General features: G+C 40.9%; 2 protein-coding genes across 3 annotated transcripts; one reads left to right on the forward strand and one right to left on the reverse strand.

Annotated features, from left to right (window-relative positions):
* The first annotated feature begins 12 nt into the window (after positions 1-12).
* LOC129857163 (uncharacterized) lies at positions 13-4,567 on the forward strand. Its single transcript, XM_055925140.1, has 5 exons — positions 13-2,054; positions 2,639-2,702; positions 2,837-2,881; positions 3,080-3,240; positions 3,443-4,567. The coding sequence occupies exons 2-5, from the start codon at positions 2,648-2,650 to the stop codon at positions 4,154-4,156; spliced, it is 975 nt and encodes a 324-aa protein (XP_055781115.1). The 5' UTR covers positions 13-2,054; positions 2,639-2,647; the 3' UTR covers positions 4,157-4,567.
* A 2,595-nt stretch (positions 4,568-7,162) lies between these two features.
* On the reverse strand, positions 7,163-16,826 carry LOC129857162 (COP9 signalosome complex subunit 6-like). Of its 2 annotated transcripts, none has more exons than XM_055925139.1 (10): positions 16,661-16,826; positions 15,362-15,487; positions 14,901-15,032; positions 14,461-14,549; positions 14,191-14,253; positions 10,356-10,403; positions 8,509-8,623; positions 8,325-8,417; positions 7,968-8,068; positions 7,163-7,698 (listed from the first exon to the last, which is right to left on the reverse strand). In XM_055925139.1, exons 2-10 carry the CDS (start codon positions 15,471-15,473, stop codon positions 7,558-7,560), a joined length of 894 nt encoding a protein of 297 aa, XP_055781114.1. In that variant the 5' UTR covers positions 15,474-15,487; positions 16,661-16,826; the 3' UTR covers positions 7,163-7,557. The 2 variants fall into 2 exon arrangements, with proteins under 2 accessions (XP_055781114.1, XP_055781113.1); XM_055925138.1 differs by lacking the exon at positions 16,661-16,826 and adding an exon at positions 16,302-16,446.
* Between the last annotated feature and the right edge of the window lie 54 nt (positions 16,827-16,880).

Here is a 16,880-nt window from a genome sequence, read left to right on the forward strand (position 1 = left end):
TGCCACAGGGTTATTTGATACAGCAGGCTACTTACTGTATGTGGGTCACTGTCCCTCTGACTAAAATCATTTTGTTTATGTACATGTGGAAAGAAGAGCTGTAAAGGCTCCTGACATCTGGTTTGTTTTAGGATCAGTCTTGCTGTGTAGACAGTAATTTATGCTTTCGGTCTCGCCTGTAACTACATTGAATACAAGCATGCATGTTTTTGTCATACTTCTGTGGACGTGTGAACACGCAATATAGGCATATTAAAATCCGCTATGCAGGGAAATGTAAAACTATTCCGTAAACCTGAGTTGATTTATAGCCCAGGTGAGACTTGACTTGGGTCCATAACCCGAGGGGAATTTATGTATGGACCACTGTTTATTTTACCACAATAGGACAGCGTCGTCTCACTGTAAATTCTCCACCCAGCCAGGTGTTCGTTCAAATTAATCTAATCGAAATTATACACCTGTCGCATAAAAGCGCTTATTTCCTCAAATTCAAATACAACATTCGGCTGCAGGAGGTATGTGTTAAAACAAAGGGCACGCACAATTATTTTTCTTCCCCAAAGCGCAGTCAGACTCGCTGAGCAGTTGAAGGAGGGGAAAGCCGCACAATCTTGACTAAACTATTTGGAACTGGAATAAATGCTGCACTGAACATTGACCAACACGATTCCAATCAAAATAGAAAATTAAGAAATAGTGTAGCCTACTATTACTATAGCCTTACCAACCCAACTCAATTTGTTGCCAGTGATGTATCCTGTGGTTTTCAAACTTTTGGGCCCGCAACCCCAAAAAAGCAGTGATTAGAAAATCATGCGCGCACAATCGCTGCGCAAATGTAGCTTGTCATTACAGCCATAAACGGTGATGCATTTTCAAAACGCAATATAGGCTACAGAAATAAACTGCGTTTTACACCTGCATTTGGAGCTTAAAGTAATTCACTTTAGCAGCCAATTTCAACTAGGGATATGTCACTCATCGAGTCCAGAGCAAGCAAAATCATATGGCTTAAGTGTAGTGGCGGTTGCAGGATCGGATGGAAATCATGTTTTGTCTGCGCCGCACCATCACTTAAGGGAAATATCGTAATAAATTCGCCAGAATGTTACATCTTCATCCCATACTATTGAAGACAGTACGATGTTAAAACTGCTTATCTTTAGACATATCGCCAGTAGACACCCAAACGAGGCATATCTGGAATAGGACAATTCTCAATCGCCAGGTAATTTATTGTTCTGGCAAAGATGCGTCCGTAGTACATTGCTAAACTGTATTGTATATGGGTGATAAACGTAGACCTACCTTGTTTTTGCAAGGCAAAACTGGAGGAACTGAAACAAGTACTTTCTGGTCACTAATCTGGATATGAGCGACCATTTTGCGCGCCAATTGATGACTGCTCGGGTCAACAACCAACTTTTTGGTTCTGAAGCATAGATGAGAATTTAAGGACGACTTGCGTGCAGTGGGTTCAGGACAACTACAAAAATATATAATTTGGGGGGAAATTTGTTAACGGCTTGGTCGGGGACAGTTCCTCTGATTTCAACACACTGCACACAGGCTTGTATATAATGCTCAGTTGCATACCACACATTTATTTATATATTAGTGTTATTTTCTACACATTATTGGCTTCATGCTATTGTAGGCCTAGATTGCTTGGGTCCACTTTTAGAAATTCTAGTTTTGCGCTGATGAAAAGGCTGTAAGGTTTTTTCCTAACATGGCAATATTTTCCCCAGGGATACCCTGCTATTTCTACTCAGCAGGTAATGTTTCCTCCCAGACTTACTGTGAGTTTCCATTTGAAGTCAGGACTTTTTATGACTTTGCTGCTTACGTCCAGGACTTTTTATTCTTAATTGGCGCCAGAGGCTCTGTATTAAAATAGTGTTTTAAAGGAAGGAGGAGACAATATTATTGTTTCAATGGTTTTGTGATTCTATTGGACAGGCACTCACACGTCAGACTGATTGACATGGAGACCTATATTTATCACAACTACCCTCACCGGTACAGGAAAGACAGCAGCCCATGCACAGGTCAGTACGGGGTATCTTCTTTAGCACATATGATCTGAAAATTTAAGTAATATTATTCACAATAATCAGGATATTTTCTAAACTGCAGGAAGAAGCATCATTTTACACAGAAATTGCATCTCATCTCTCCTTTTATATATTTTCATGCTGTTTAATACCGAGGATAACAAAATATATGCTGATCGTTCACAGGACATGTTATAGCCTACTGCTGTTTGAATGTATTTATTTGCGTTGTCATCTGGTATTTGGTATGCATGGTTTAATTACATTTGGGGATTGGCTATTCTTAGAACATACATAGATGAAAGTATTTATATGTGAAGATCAGATCTTGAACAGTTCCCAAGTTAAACTAAAAATATAAAATGTCATAATGCTACTTTGCCACTTGGGAATTAAAACAATGTGACATTTAGATTTTTAGCTTTAGTTTGAAACTGTTACAGGTCACATGTAAATACATGCATCTCAGTATGTACAGTAGATTTAATTAAATCATGTATGTCAATACTCACTGAAAAACAAAACAATTGAAGCAAGATGTACAATGCAAGTGATAAAATGCAGTGGCTGGTTTGCAGGTGGTCAAGATGATTTCTCCATTGTGGCTGGTGGGGGCAATATGCTGTCTGACGTTGCTACCAGGTGGGATAACGTTATTTTAGGCTACATGAGTTTGGTAAAATGAAAGTTATTGAAATGATTGTCCTAAGTAAATATTCAATGTGGAATTGGATGATAACTGACTGATGATTCTGTGGCATGTGTATCCTCTGCAGTTTGGCTGGAAGCAAAGTCTCTGCTGAATACTATCAAGCAGGAAGGTAACTGAATGTTTAGGGGGGATAACATTTAAAGTTTTTGCTTTCGAGCTTCTTGATAAAATTATGTGTAGTACCAATGCTTTACTTTTGTTTGATACTGAAAGCAACATATCTATGGTAGTTATAAATGGTAGTTGGCCTGTCTTTCTCCCTCTGTGGCTTTGCTCTCCCTCTCCACTGATCCACCTCTCCCCACAGAGATGAGCCCTGTTAGTGATGTGAGTATTGATTCGGACAAGGCTCATGGCTTCCTGACTCACTCACGACCAAAGCGCAATGTGGAACCCAGGTGGTACAGAGGCAACCCCGACTTCCAGGCTTACTACCGCTACTACAATAGCATTGGACACACAGAGGGGGTGAGAGAGGAAAGAAAAACAATCAATAACACTCATGCTATGCATTAACTAATGAAGCACTGACTACTAACTAATGAACCACTAACCACCACTAACAATAAATTAGGCATTATTTGTTTTCTCAAATTATTCCATCTCTCTCTCTGTATGATTAAAAAAATCTGTATCTTGTCTTTATTTCAATCTGTCTTGTACCTCTCAGCTGTATGAGATTGACCGGATCAGGCTGCTGTACCAGCAGATGAGGCAGCTGGAGCATGTATATGGCCCCAACGCCTCACACTTCCAGAACAAATTGGGAGTGCCCACCGTCAAGAAGTGCGACCCGGCCACGGACAAAAAATGCAAAGCCCTACCCCCTCCCCCAATAAAAAGCACCTCTCAACCCCCTCCTGCTCCTGCCATCTCCCAGGCTGACGTCATGTACCTGTGCAATGCCAAGGACCCCCTCTGCAAGCCCCATATTGTCTACCTCCCCACCGGGGCATTGCCCGTACTGTGCGACCCCCGCTACCACCCCTCCTGCAACCTCCACAAGCTCCCTCCTCCACCACCAATGCTTAAAAAATCTGCCCCACAACTACCACCCCCCGCCCCAAAAAAGTCATCTCCCCCTCCGGCCCCCATCCACACCTACAAGGGCATGGAGTATGACTGCAATCCCTACTGGGACCCAGACTGCCTGATAGACCACCCACCTAGACCCTTCCATGGCAAGGCTGGCCCACCCCCTCCTCCCGTTGAGGAGGAACCAGTTGAGGACGCACCACCCCCTGCAGCCAGCAACAAGAAAGTGGCCCATCCCTATCCCTACTATGGCTACCACTATAACTATGGGCATGAACTCTATGATCCAGTCCGCTTCCAGTACCCCTCCCCACCTTCTGATTCCCCTGATGATAGTGGTAGTGACTAGCTCATCAAAGCTCTAAAGGCAGTATCTTTACTTACGCCTCAAGTGTTTTGTCAATAATGAAAGAAGAGTTGTTTTCCCCTCCAGATGTAGATTTAGAAGGACGAAGCAGCAGAGACCATAATTATAGGTCTTCGAGCTATTAAGCATGTAACCGTCTTATCAATGTGCTGGTGATGCTGTTATGGGCAGGAGAGCAAACCTATTTGTACAGCAATGACCTGCAGGAGAGTGATGCTATATTACAATGATTGGAAATATTACAACGATAAGACTGATTGATTTATTACTGTCCAATGTTCCGTTGTCTATTCAGCATCCAAAATCATTATTCAGTTACACAATTTTCATAGCAAAAAAAGATAAAGTAAATATTGACTCAAATTATGAAAAATAAACTTTTTAAAAACTCTGGTTTCTCTCTCTACTGAACTCTGTTTGTATACCACATGCCAGTATTGCTTGTTACTGTAGGTTTTGTGTAATTAAAAGGCAAAAATGAAGATACGTGGCAAGTGAGAGCTTGAAAGAGAGGATGATAAAATCCGATAGAGGAAAGCTGACTCCTGTCTTTGCCACATGGCTGGTAAACTTGGGCTCCTAAAGAAAAAGTGCAGGCTGGCGGTCATTATGTTGACATCTGCTGCCTTTTAATATCCAAATAAATGCTGACCTGAAACTGTCCTAACTCTGTTTCGTCCACCCCTTTCCTGTCTAATGCACCTCACACAGTACCTCCCCAAGGCCATGCACAGCAGGAACAGACTACATTAAAAAAAACAGGTAACTGCAAACACATTGTCACTTCCGGCCAATAATCCTAAAAAAACATGCTGACTCCACAGACCTGACTTTATACACTTGTTTTAACCTGTGGGTCTCTGTATTGTGTTGCGTTTGTGTACCTACTTGAGTACAGGCTACCTTTAAGCCAGGAACGTGGGTTCGATTCCAGCTGGGGTCACCAACTCGAAAATGTATGCAAGAATAACTAAATTCTTAGTCCTGTTTATACCTGGTTCTAACATACGTCTATTTCCTTGATCTTGTCCACATCCTGATTGTGCCCACATTTTTAGACAGGTTTACTGTAGATGATTTAAATACGCATTGTGATCAGATCTTCCTTACCATCTCCGGAGGTAGTCAGGGGGACCCATTATGTCTGGATATCTAAAAGTTTAGACGGATCTGGACAGTGAAATTATTTAAATCCTCCTTATCCTTCCCTCTAAAATCATTTACAGGTGACATAATTGACTTATGGCATCAATGTGTCTTAAAATAAATACATATTATTTTGAAAGAATAAACTACATATACAAAAGTATAGGACACCCCTTCAAATTTGTGGATTTGGCTATTTCAGCCACACCCGTTGCTGACAGGTGTATAAAATCGAGCACACAGCCATGAAATCTCCATAGACAAACATTGGCAGTAGAATGGCCTTACTGAAGAGCTCAGTGACTTTCAACGTGGCGGCGTCATCATAGGATGCCACCTATCCAACAAGTCAGTTCGTCAAATATCTGCCCTGCTAGAGCTGCCCCGGTCAACTGTAAGGACTGTTAATGTGAAGTGGAAAGTCTAGGAGCAACAACGGCTCAGCCGTGAAATGGTAGACCACACAAACACAGAACAGGACCGCCAAGTGCTGAAGCGTGTAAAAATCATCTGTCCTCGGTTGCAACACTCACTACTGAGTTCAAACTGCCTCTGGAAGCAACTTCAGCACAAGAACTGTTCATCGGGAGCTTTGTGAAATGAGTTTCCATGGCCGATCAGCAGCACACAAGCCGAAGATCACCATGCGCAATGCCAAGCGTCGGCTGGAGTGGTGTAAAGCTCACCACCATTGGACTCTGGAGCAGTGAAAACACATTCTCTAGAGAGGAATTACGCTTCACCATCAGGCAGTCCAACGGATGAATCTAGGTTTGGCATATGCAAGAACGCTACCTGCACCAATGCATAGTGCCAACTGTAAAGTTTGGTGGGAGAGGAATAATAGTCTGGGGCTGTTTTTCGTGGTTAAGGGCTAGGCCCCTTAGTTTCAGTGAAGGGAAACCTTAATGCTACAGCATAAGGTTTCCTGTTTCAGCATGAAAATGCCCCCATGCACAAAGCCAGTTCCACACAGAAATGGTTTGTTGAGATCAGTGTGGAAGAACTTGACTGCCCTGCACAGAACCCTGACCTCAACTCTAGCGAACACATTTGGGATGAATTGGAACGCTGACTGCGAGCCAGGCCTAATTGCTTAACATCAGTGCCCTACCTCACTAATGCGCTTGTGGCTGAATGGAAGCAAGTCTCCTCAGCAATGTTCCAACATCAAGTGGAAAGCCCTCCCAGAAGAGTGGAGGCTGTTATAGCAAATGGGGGACCAACTCCATTTTCATTCCCATGATTTTGGAATGAGATGTTCGAAGAGCGGGTGTCAACATACTTTTGGTGATGTAGGGCCAGGATATCTGGTCACAATGCAGACACATTTTACTAATGCAATAGCTACAATGTGGGCACAATCATAATGTGAATAAGATCAGGACACACGTCAGCACCAGGTATAAACAAGGCTCTTGAGTAATAGTGTCAGATACCAGTTGTTACTCGTGTCTGTTCACTAGAGATGGACGGAAGCACTACTGTTATTATAAACCAGGTGGTTTGAGCCCTGAATGCTGATTGGCTGAGAGCCGTGGTACATCAGACCGTATACCATGGGTATGACAAAACATTACTCTTTACGTTGTTAACGAGTTTTATAATAGCAACTAGGCATCGCAGGGGTTTGCAGTATATGGCCAATATACCACAGTTACTGGCTGTATCCAGGCACTCCGCGTTGCGCACAACTGCAATTAATTGGAACTATACCACACCTCCTCAGGCCTTACTGCTTAATTATATATTTGTTAATGAATCTGTTAGCTATAACTTAAATTGATAAATGGCCTTATTTTTACTTTTTATTGGTGGACAAACAGAAATCAAAGCCCCAAGAAAAATCTTCAGATTATTTACTTACAGAAACATGGAACAACAAAACAAAGAAAAAGCAGAAGTTGTATTTTCTGTTCATGTACATGAATTCATTAATGTGCATACTGACAAATGTCAAAGTGCGAGTGAAAATGTGAGTGATTTTGTACACTGTTTCCTTCTTCCTGTTTGTGTGTGTGATTTTCTGGTATAGACAGGAGGCCTTTGAGACACTTCTAGCATTTGCTACCTTTATAAACAAACTGGTTTGATGAGAACAACATTCACTGGTATCTGAGTGTGTGTGTGTGTGTGTGACAAGTGTTACTTAACATAAAATACAGACAAACAAATGGAAAAGAGGTGCTTGAGACCTCGCCATCTCTTCCTCCAATCACTCTTTCTCTCTGTGTCGCTCAAAAGAACAGTCCTCTCATCCTCCGGCCGATGCCCTGTCTATCGTACAAGACGTTGAACTTGTTGATGAACTGGTTCATGCTGTTGCAGGTCTTAGTGATGGTACCTAGGTAAGCCATGAGGCCCACGTCATTGCATTGCTGAAAAAAGTGAGAAGCAAGGAGATTAATATGCTTTTACAGTACTCTGCCAATCCAACCTGTCTAAGCATTCTCAAATCATTACCCTTATTGAGTGATTTAAAGAAGGAATTTTGTCAAGGTTTAGTTCATTCAAAACAACGTACGTTAATTATCCTGCCAATTTGGCAGATTATCACATTACCAAGAAAAAAATCTAAAAACAATGGTGTACACATGTTCACACCAAGAGCTGAGTCTTGCCAAGTGCCTAGGTGGGGATGACTCACATCATAGAAGTCAGTCTTGAATTTGATGGTGCTGAGAACAGGCAGTCTATGGCACAGAGCATTGGCTTCTCTGAGAATCTCGTGGTTAAATGGCACCTCTCCTGGGTCGTACCAAATCAGAAGGGGAGAGTTAAAAGAGAGCACGAGGGAAAAATATACACACAACAACAACAGGTAAGTTAAGATACAGTTGGGATATACCAAGGAGAAGAGACAGGGTTGAAAGACCATGTTTTTTCTTTTTAAAGCAAGGGCTGGAAATTATACCTATATTAGTAACAGCATCTTCTTTCCAGACTCACTTGAACATGCATCATTTCATCCCTCATCACACGATAGAGTAAGCAGTTCTCTCACCTGCTTCCACTGCTTTGACATATTCCAAGATGACTTTCACCCTGCTGTGGAGCATCTTAATTGCACTGTGTTGTGCTATGAGATGTTCGGCCACTGAACAGAAGAGACACAAAATGGAGAGGGTGTTTAAAAAAAATGCCTGTCAGACAGTGGGAGGTAACCATTGTCCACCATAACTAGTTACCTGTTGAATTCTCCCCCGTGCCTGTGGCTGTCATGCGAGCCACGTGATCCACTCCAATTCGCTCCGCCTCTTCTGTGGCCAGAGTGTACCCCAGCTCAGCAAACAACATGGTCGCCTGGGATTGGTCAAGTCAGAAGGACAGACAAGCTTACAAATCAGCCACTAGTACTAATCACAGTGGTGTGTTTCCACTAGCCAGTAATTGCCTTAAAAAAGAAAAAAAGAAAAACTGAGCCTATAAATACAATTGTTGCTGGCCAAATTGACCAGGAGAAGAAAAAAAACAATGGTAGGCAGGCTATCAGCGCATCACCCACCTATGGGAGAGCAGCAGCCTCTGCCATATGGACACATTGATACACCGTGATCATTGGTGGTTAAATGAGCACATGGAACTCAGATGGCCAATAACTCCCATTGTCAACTAACTCAAAATACATAAAACAATTCTGGTTCATTCAATCACATTGATCTCTACTAAACCGGTCTGCCTCCCTTTCCATCTGTCCTGACTTGAGCTATCGCTAGTGAAGTGCAACATTGTAACAAATCAATCAACCAACTGGATGGAACTGAAGCTGTCTCTAGCGAACTTGCACCATTGTATTAACTAGCCTATTCAGGACCCTCAGAGTTTACTGCACACCAGTGAGCTCGGGTCAGACAGCTGTTCTTGCGCAATGGACTTCCTGTGTGAGGTGACAACAAAAAAAATGACTGAGAAGCTCAGCTTATTAGTGGTGGCTGTGGTGAGTTAAGCCAATCAGAAATCAAAAGGGCACATTCCTACATTTGAGCCAGGTAGGCTACTTCAAAGCGTGCGCTCTCCCTCAAGACAGAGAAACCATACCCACGTTCATTGCTTACATGGAGCACTTCAAATTAAAGACAATGACAAAATATACAAAACTCCAAAATGATGGTTATGAAATGAACCATAACTTCTTTCTCACAAGTGTAGCTGGTTGTGAACTCTGGAAACAATGTTTCCACTCTGAGAATGAGAACATAAATGATTGTAGGCTTAATTAGTAACAAAATGCATTAACAGAAATTAATGTAACCAAATGACAGGGATTAACGGTACATTTACTACTGGTGACATATGTAATGTATCAAAATAAACAAATCAAAGAGCAAACAATTCACACAATGGAACAACGAATGCACAAAAATTGAGAGCAGAGCGCAGGGTCTTCTGGGGGGCAGAGCGCAGGCCTTCTGGAGAGACGCAGCTATAGGCAATCTTCGCCACACACCCACTTCTTGTCTCACCATTTAAAAGTAAGACGAATTATCTTCACATATTTTAGATGCTTTTCACTGACAGCTGCCACTCTAGAACATACTTCCTCATATGCCATTTCTCTCCTGTTCTATTGGTTTTCATATCAACTTTCTTTCCTTGTCCAGAAGCAAAAGGCACATTCCTAGTCATATTAGCAACCCATCCTAGTTGTTGCGTCATTAGATTCACCATTTTTCTAAGTTTCTAACAGAGATTTTAATTTCTGTCATATGCCACTGGCATCAGGTGGTGTTCAGAATGGCGTTTTTTTAACCGCAAGTTGCATTTTGGCAAATGTTTGAAAATTACGTTTTATTGGCTCCTTCATTACAGGAGTTGCATATTTTGTTAAGATTAATTACCATAATCTAAATGTGAATTCTGTCATTCTGAGCACCATGGTCGGACACCTTAATGGGTTACGCACCCAAAGCATATGGGTCCGGGAAATTTCTCAAATGGGCGGTAAATTAAAATCTTCCCGGTTACGTTGTCCAGCGACACATTTTCCTAACGGAAACCCTGGTGTGTGTGTGTGTGGTAGGAGTGCTTGAGTTACCTCTCCACTGATGATGTCGATGACAGACTCATACACACTGACAGGGAGCTGGGGGAGACAGGACAAAAGCTTCAATTACCACATGTAGAAAAGCTATCTCTACCGCATCATAGCAATATAACTGTCCGACATAAAAGTAACTAAAAATGTAATTTAAGAATAATGTTTCACATTAATATATACAGTACCAGTCAAAAGTTTATACACACCTACTCATTCAAGGGTTATTTATTTTTACTATTTTCTACATTGTAGAATAATAGTGAAGAAAACAAATCTATGAAATAACATATGGAATCATGTAGTAACCAAAAATATGTTAACTTCTTATGGCTGCAGGGGCAGTATTGAGTAGCTTGGATGAAAGGTGCACAGAGGTGCCCAGAGTAAACGGCCTGCTCCTCAGTCATAGTTGCTAATATATGCATATTATAATTAGTATTGGATAGAAAACACTCTAAAGTAACTAAAACTGCTTGAAATATGTCTGTGAGTATAACAGAACTCATATGGCAGGCAAAAACCTGAGAAGTTCCACTTCCTGTTTGGATTTTTTCTGAGGCTGGTAGATTTTCAACCAAGCTCTCATTGAAAATACAGAGAGATATGGATGGGTTTTCACTTCCTACGGCTTCCACTAGATGTCAACAGTCAATAGAACTTTGTCTGATGACTCTACTGTGAAGGGGGGCCGAAGGAGACAGGAATGAGTAACCACTGCCATGAGGTGACCATGCTTTGACCACACGCGTTCACGTGAGAGGCAGCTCCGTTCCATCGCTCAACTGAAGTCGATGTAATTCTCCGGTTGGAACGTTATTCAAGATGTAGGTTAACAACATTCTAAATATTGATTCAATACATCGTTTGACATTTTTCTACTGACTGCTACGGAACTTTTGGACATTTTGTCACGTTTTAGTGAACGCGCTTCGTGACTTTGGAATTGTTTACCAAACGCACTAACCAAAGTAGCTAATTGGACATAAATAACGGACATTATCGAACAAATCAAGCATTTATTGTGGACCTGGGATTCCTGGGAGTGCATTCTGATGAAGATCAAAGGTAAGGAAACATTTATCATGTAATTTCTGGTTTCTGTTGACTCCAACCAGCTACTTTGACTTTTGTTCTGAGCTCTGTACTCAGATTATTGTCTATTATTATCTACATTTATGATGAGTATTTCTGTTGAAACGATGTGGCTATGCACTATCACTGGATGTTTTTGGAACTAGTGAATGTAACGAGCCAATGTAAACTCCATTTTTTTTTTATATATATATATATATATATATATATATATATATATAACTTCATCAAACAAAACAGGCATGTATTGTGTAACATGAGTGTCATCTGATGAAGATCAAAGGTTAGTGATTAATATTATCTATTATTATTTGTGCAATTTGTGGCTCCTCTCTTTGGCTGGAAAAATAATAGAATTTTTCTTTGAGTTGTTGGTGACCTAACATAATCGTTTGTGGTGCTTTTGCTGAAAAGCATATTTGAAAATCGGACACTTTGGTGGGATTAACAACAAGATTACCTGTAAAATGGTATAAGACACATGTATGTTTGAGGAATTTTAATTATGATATTTCTGTTGTTTGAATTTGGCGCCCTGCACTTGGAATGGCTGTTGTCATATCGATCCCGTTACCGGGATTGCAGCCATATGAATTAAGGAAAGAAATTCCACAAATAAACTTTTTACCTCTACTTCCTCAAAATACCGGATCCGGGAGCACCCCCATCAGTAAAAAAGCTGACTAGCATAGCCTAGCGTCACAAATAAATACTAGCATCTAAATATCATTAAATCACAAGTCCAAGACACCAGATGAAAGATACACATCTTGTGAATAATATGCATATTGTACGAGCAAGAATTGAGTACGAGGCAGTTTAATTTGGGAACTAAATTATTACAAAGTGCAAACAGCACCCCCTATTGAGAAGAAGTCACACCTGTTTATTGAAATGCATTCCAGGTGACTACCAGATGAAGCTGATTGAGAGAATGCCACGAGTGTGCAAAGCTGTCATCAAGGCAAAGGATGGCTACTTTGAAGAATCTCAAATATATTTAGATTTGTTTAACAGTTTTTTGGTTTCTACATGAATTCCATATGTGTTAATTGAAAGTTGATGTCTTCACTATTATTCTAAAATTTAGAAAATAGTAAAAAGATAGAAAAACCCTGGAATGAGTAGGTGTGTCCAAACCTTTGACTGGTACTGTACAGTTGAAGTCGGAAGTTTACATACACTGAGGTTGGAGTCATTAAAACTCGTTTCTCAACCACTCCACAAAATTCTTGTGAACAAACTATAGTTTTGGCAAGTCGGTTAGGACATCTACTTTGTGCACGACAAGTAATTTTCCCAACAATTATTTCACTGTATCACAATTCCAGTAGGTCAGAAGTTTACGTACACCAAGTTGACTGTGCCTTGGAACATTCCCGAAAATGATGTCATGGCTTTAGGAGCTTCTGATAGGCTAATTGACATCATTTGAGTCAATTGGAGGTGTGGATGTATTTCAAGGCCTACCTTCAAACGCTGTGCCTCTTTGCTTGACATCATGGGAGAAATCAAAAGAAATCAGCCAAGACCTCAGAAAAAAAAGTGTTGTGTTTCCAAATGCCTGAAGATACCACGTTCACCTGTACAAACAATAGTACGCAAGTATAAACACCATAAGACCCGTCTTACCACTCAGGAGGGAGACGTGTTCTGTCTCCTAGAGATGAACATACTTTGGTGCGAAAAGTACAAATCAATCCCAGAACAGCAAAGGTACTTGTGAAGATGCTGGAGGAAACAGGTACAAAAGTATCTATATCCACAGTAAACTAGTCCTATATTGACATAACCTGAAAGGCCACTCAGCAAGGAAGAAGCCCATGCTCCAAAACCACCATAAAAAAGCCAGGCTACGGTTTGCAACTGCACATGGGGACAAAGATCGTACTTTTTGGAGAAATGTTCTCTGGTCTGATGAAACAAAAATAGAACTGTTTGGCCATAATGACCATCATTATGTTTGGAGGAAAAAGGGGGCGGCTTGCAAGCCGAAGAACACCATCCCAACCGTGAAGCACGGGGGTGGCAGCATCATGTTGTGGGGGTGCTTTGCAGGAGGAACTGGTGCACTTCACAAAATAGATGGCATCATGAGAAGGAAAATGATGTTGATATATTGAAGCAACATCTCAAGACATCAGTCAGGAAGTTAAAGCTTGGTCGCAAATGGGTCTTCCAAATGGACAATGACCCCAAGCATACTTCCAAAGTTGTGGCAAAATGCCTTAAGGACAACAAAGTCAAGGTATTGGCCATCACAAAGCCCTGACCTCAATCCTATAGAAAATGTGTGGGCAGAACTGAAAAAGCGTGTGTGCGCAAGGAGGCCTACAAACCAGACTCAGTTACACCAGCTGTGCCAGGAGAAATGAACCAAAATTCACCCAACTTATTGTGGGAAGCTTGTGGGAGGGTAGCTGAAACGCTTGACCCAAGTTAAACAATTTAAATGCAATTCTACCAAATACTAATTGAGTGTATGCAAACTTCTGACCCACTGGGAATGTGATGAAAGAAATAAACACTGAAATAAATCATTCTCTACTATTGTGACATTTCACATTCTTAAAATAAAGTGGTGATATTAACTGACCTAAGACAGGGAATTTTTACTAGGATTAAATGTCAGAAATTGTGAAAAACTGAGTTTAAATGTATTTGGCTAACGTGTATGTAAACTTCTGACTTCAACTGTATATCGTCCATTGTATAAAAAAAATCTAAATGAGAAACTCACATCTGTGTGTTTGGTCATCGGGTTGAGCTTGAGGAAGAGAGGACTCTCAATTATCTCACACACCTGAAGTGAAAAGAGAGGAAAAGCCAATAAGCAAACAGCACACAATTAGCCAAATAACCTCAAATGACTGATATTTAAATCTTTCAAATCACAACAATTCACTGACCAATTACAGTAACAGTTACTTTTATCATGCCTCTAATTTCTCTCCCATGGAAAATGCCCAACCACATGGAAAATAAATGTATTCTCCTTTGCTCCACCTACCTGCTTGTGAATGTGGATGTCTGATTGGTCACAAGGACCACCTGTGGTATACCAGCCCAGGAATTCCATGTCCTTGAAGACCTGTTTGACTGAAAGAAAGCAGAGGTCAGGTGCAGTCGGAATTCCATGTCTTTGAAGACCTGTTTGACTGAAAGAAAGCAGAGGTCAAGTAGGTCCCCCCACTAATGTAATCTTATTCACTGTGACCCAAATGGCAAAACTGATCCTAGACCAGCACTTATACCGAGGTTCAGTTCCGTTTATAACACCAAGGGCTTCACGTACAAGCCTACTATGACATTTTTCCACTTCAGAGATGGTGGGAAACCATGACACGGCACATCAATCAATCACAACTTGATTTTCAATCACAACAGTAATCAATGGGGAGTGATATCTGACTTTTTCTTTGTATGGTAGGTTAGTGAAATTAGACTCACACTGCTCCTCCTTGGTGTAGTAATACTCCTTGTCAATGTGTGCTCGGTCATCTACCAATTGATGAAGCAGCTCAAAGGAGTTCATCACCTCAATGTTTCTACCCTCCTGCTTCCCGATTAACGCGCCGATCACTTGGTGAGAAGGAAAGGATGCAATGCAACATTAGGCAGATGGTTGGAATGGATACACATGTAGGCTATAGCAAAGTCCATTGAAATTGTGTCATTAACTCTAACCTCTCCCATGTATGATTCCCTCCCCACTGTTGAGGTATTGGTTCTCTTGTAGAGTCTTAACTATTTTAATTAATGTCTTAAAGTTGAAATACTTCCAAAGAAGTTTAGACATTTACAGAGCAATTTACTGAAAAAAATGTAAATATCTCTCATCCCCTTATTCCATGCCAGATTAAGACTGTATACAACTATCGGTATTCTTGAAAACTGATCAGTTCACATACCCTGCATGGGCCGCCCCTCCTGAGAGCGGATGCGAATCCAGTGATCTGAGATGTTGAGGATGACGAGAGGATGCAAGGCAACAGAGACACTGCCGGTGACCCCAGAGACCATAACACTGGGGCTGGCTGTGGGACAGAGAGAAGGTGGGTTTCCTTTATTGTTGGTCATCTCTAAAGCCAAATGTAGCTAATATGGCCTTAACACGAACACCTGCCTCAGAGCAAACAAAGCATTTTTGTTCTTGTCTTTAATAATATTATTTTCTTTAGACGATTGTTACAATATCCGTGTGCAGTTGAATTGGGTGGATATGAGTAATCTAACTTTATAGGAAGAGTAACGTTACAGTGATGACTAGTTAAATAAAAAAAAATGACATTGATTCTACTCATCAAAGCTATGATTTTTCAACAATGCTATCCCAATCCACATTTTAAAAGATGTCATCATGAAACTTACTAACAGCTTAGAAAAATATAGGTCGCTAGGTATAGAGGACCTGTTACTGCGCTGTTATTAAAACTAGTTAATGCAAAATAGTTAACGTTTTAACATGTTAACTGTTACCTAGCTAGCAATCGATAAACTAACGCTAGTTGTTTACATTGCCGATGTTTAGTTAGGTAATACGGACGGACCAATCAATATGTGACGGCGGTTGAATTAGTTTGTTAACTAGCAAATATTAACTGCACTTGTTTGGAAATTGCATATACCAGTAACGTTAATATACACACAAGTGCTGGACAGCCACCTTTTCTAAATTAACTAACGTTAGGTAGCCTCGCTGTAGTAACGTTAGAGAACACATAAGCGAAATAATGGCAAGCTAAATGCGCTAACACCATCGACAAATGAGTATAGTTGAAACCTACACAATTGGGTATACAACCTTATCATAATCAGATAATAATTTCCCTTTAAGCACAATTGATTTACCTGCCCCATCCACCTCCATTCCACCACCATTGCTCGTCGCCATCTTGTCCGACTTACAGCTGCGCAAGCCCAGTAGAACGAGGCGTTTTTTCTCAAACGCAAACACCGACCCAACGCGCACGTGCGCCATCGTGCATACATTTATTTTGTCCCCCTACACCAAACGTGATCACGACACGCAGGTTAAAATATCAACAAAAAAAACTCTGAACCAATGACATTAATTTGGGGACAGGTCGAAAAGTATTAAACATGTATGGCAATTTAGCTTGCACTTGCTATCTAATTTGTACTAGATAGCTAGCATGCTGTTGCTAGCTAATTTGTCCTGGGATATAAACATTGAGTTGTTATTTTACCTGAAATGCACAAGGCCTTCTACTCCGACAATTAATCCACACATAAAATGACCAACTGAGTCGTTTCTAGTCATCTCTCCTCCTTCCAGGCTTTTTTCATCTTTGAATTTATATGGTGATTGGCATCTACACTTTTACCACAACCGGCAAAACATTTCGTCTTTCAATCACCCACGTGGATATAACCAATGAGGAGATGGCATGTGGGTACCTGCTTCTA

Source organism: Salvelinus fontinalis, chromosome 6, assembly GCF_029448725.1.
Source record: "Salvelinus fontinalis isolate EN_2023a chromosome 6, ASM2944872v1, whole genome shotgun sequence".
Lineage (NCBI taxonomy): Eukaryota > Metazoa > Chordata > Actinopteri > Salmoniformes > Salmonidae > Salvelinus > Salvelinus fontinalis.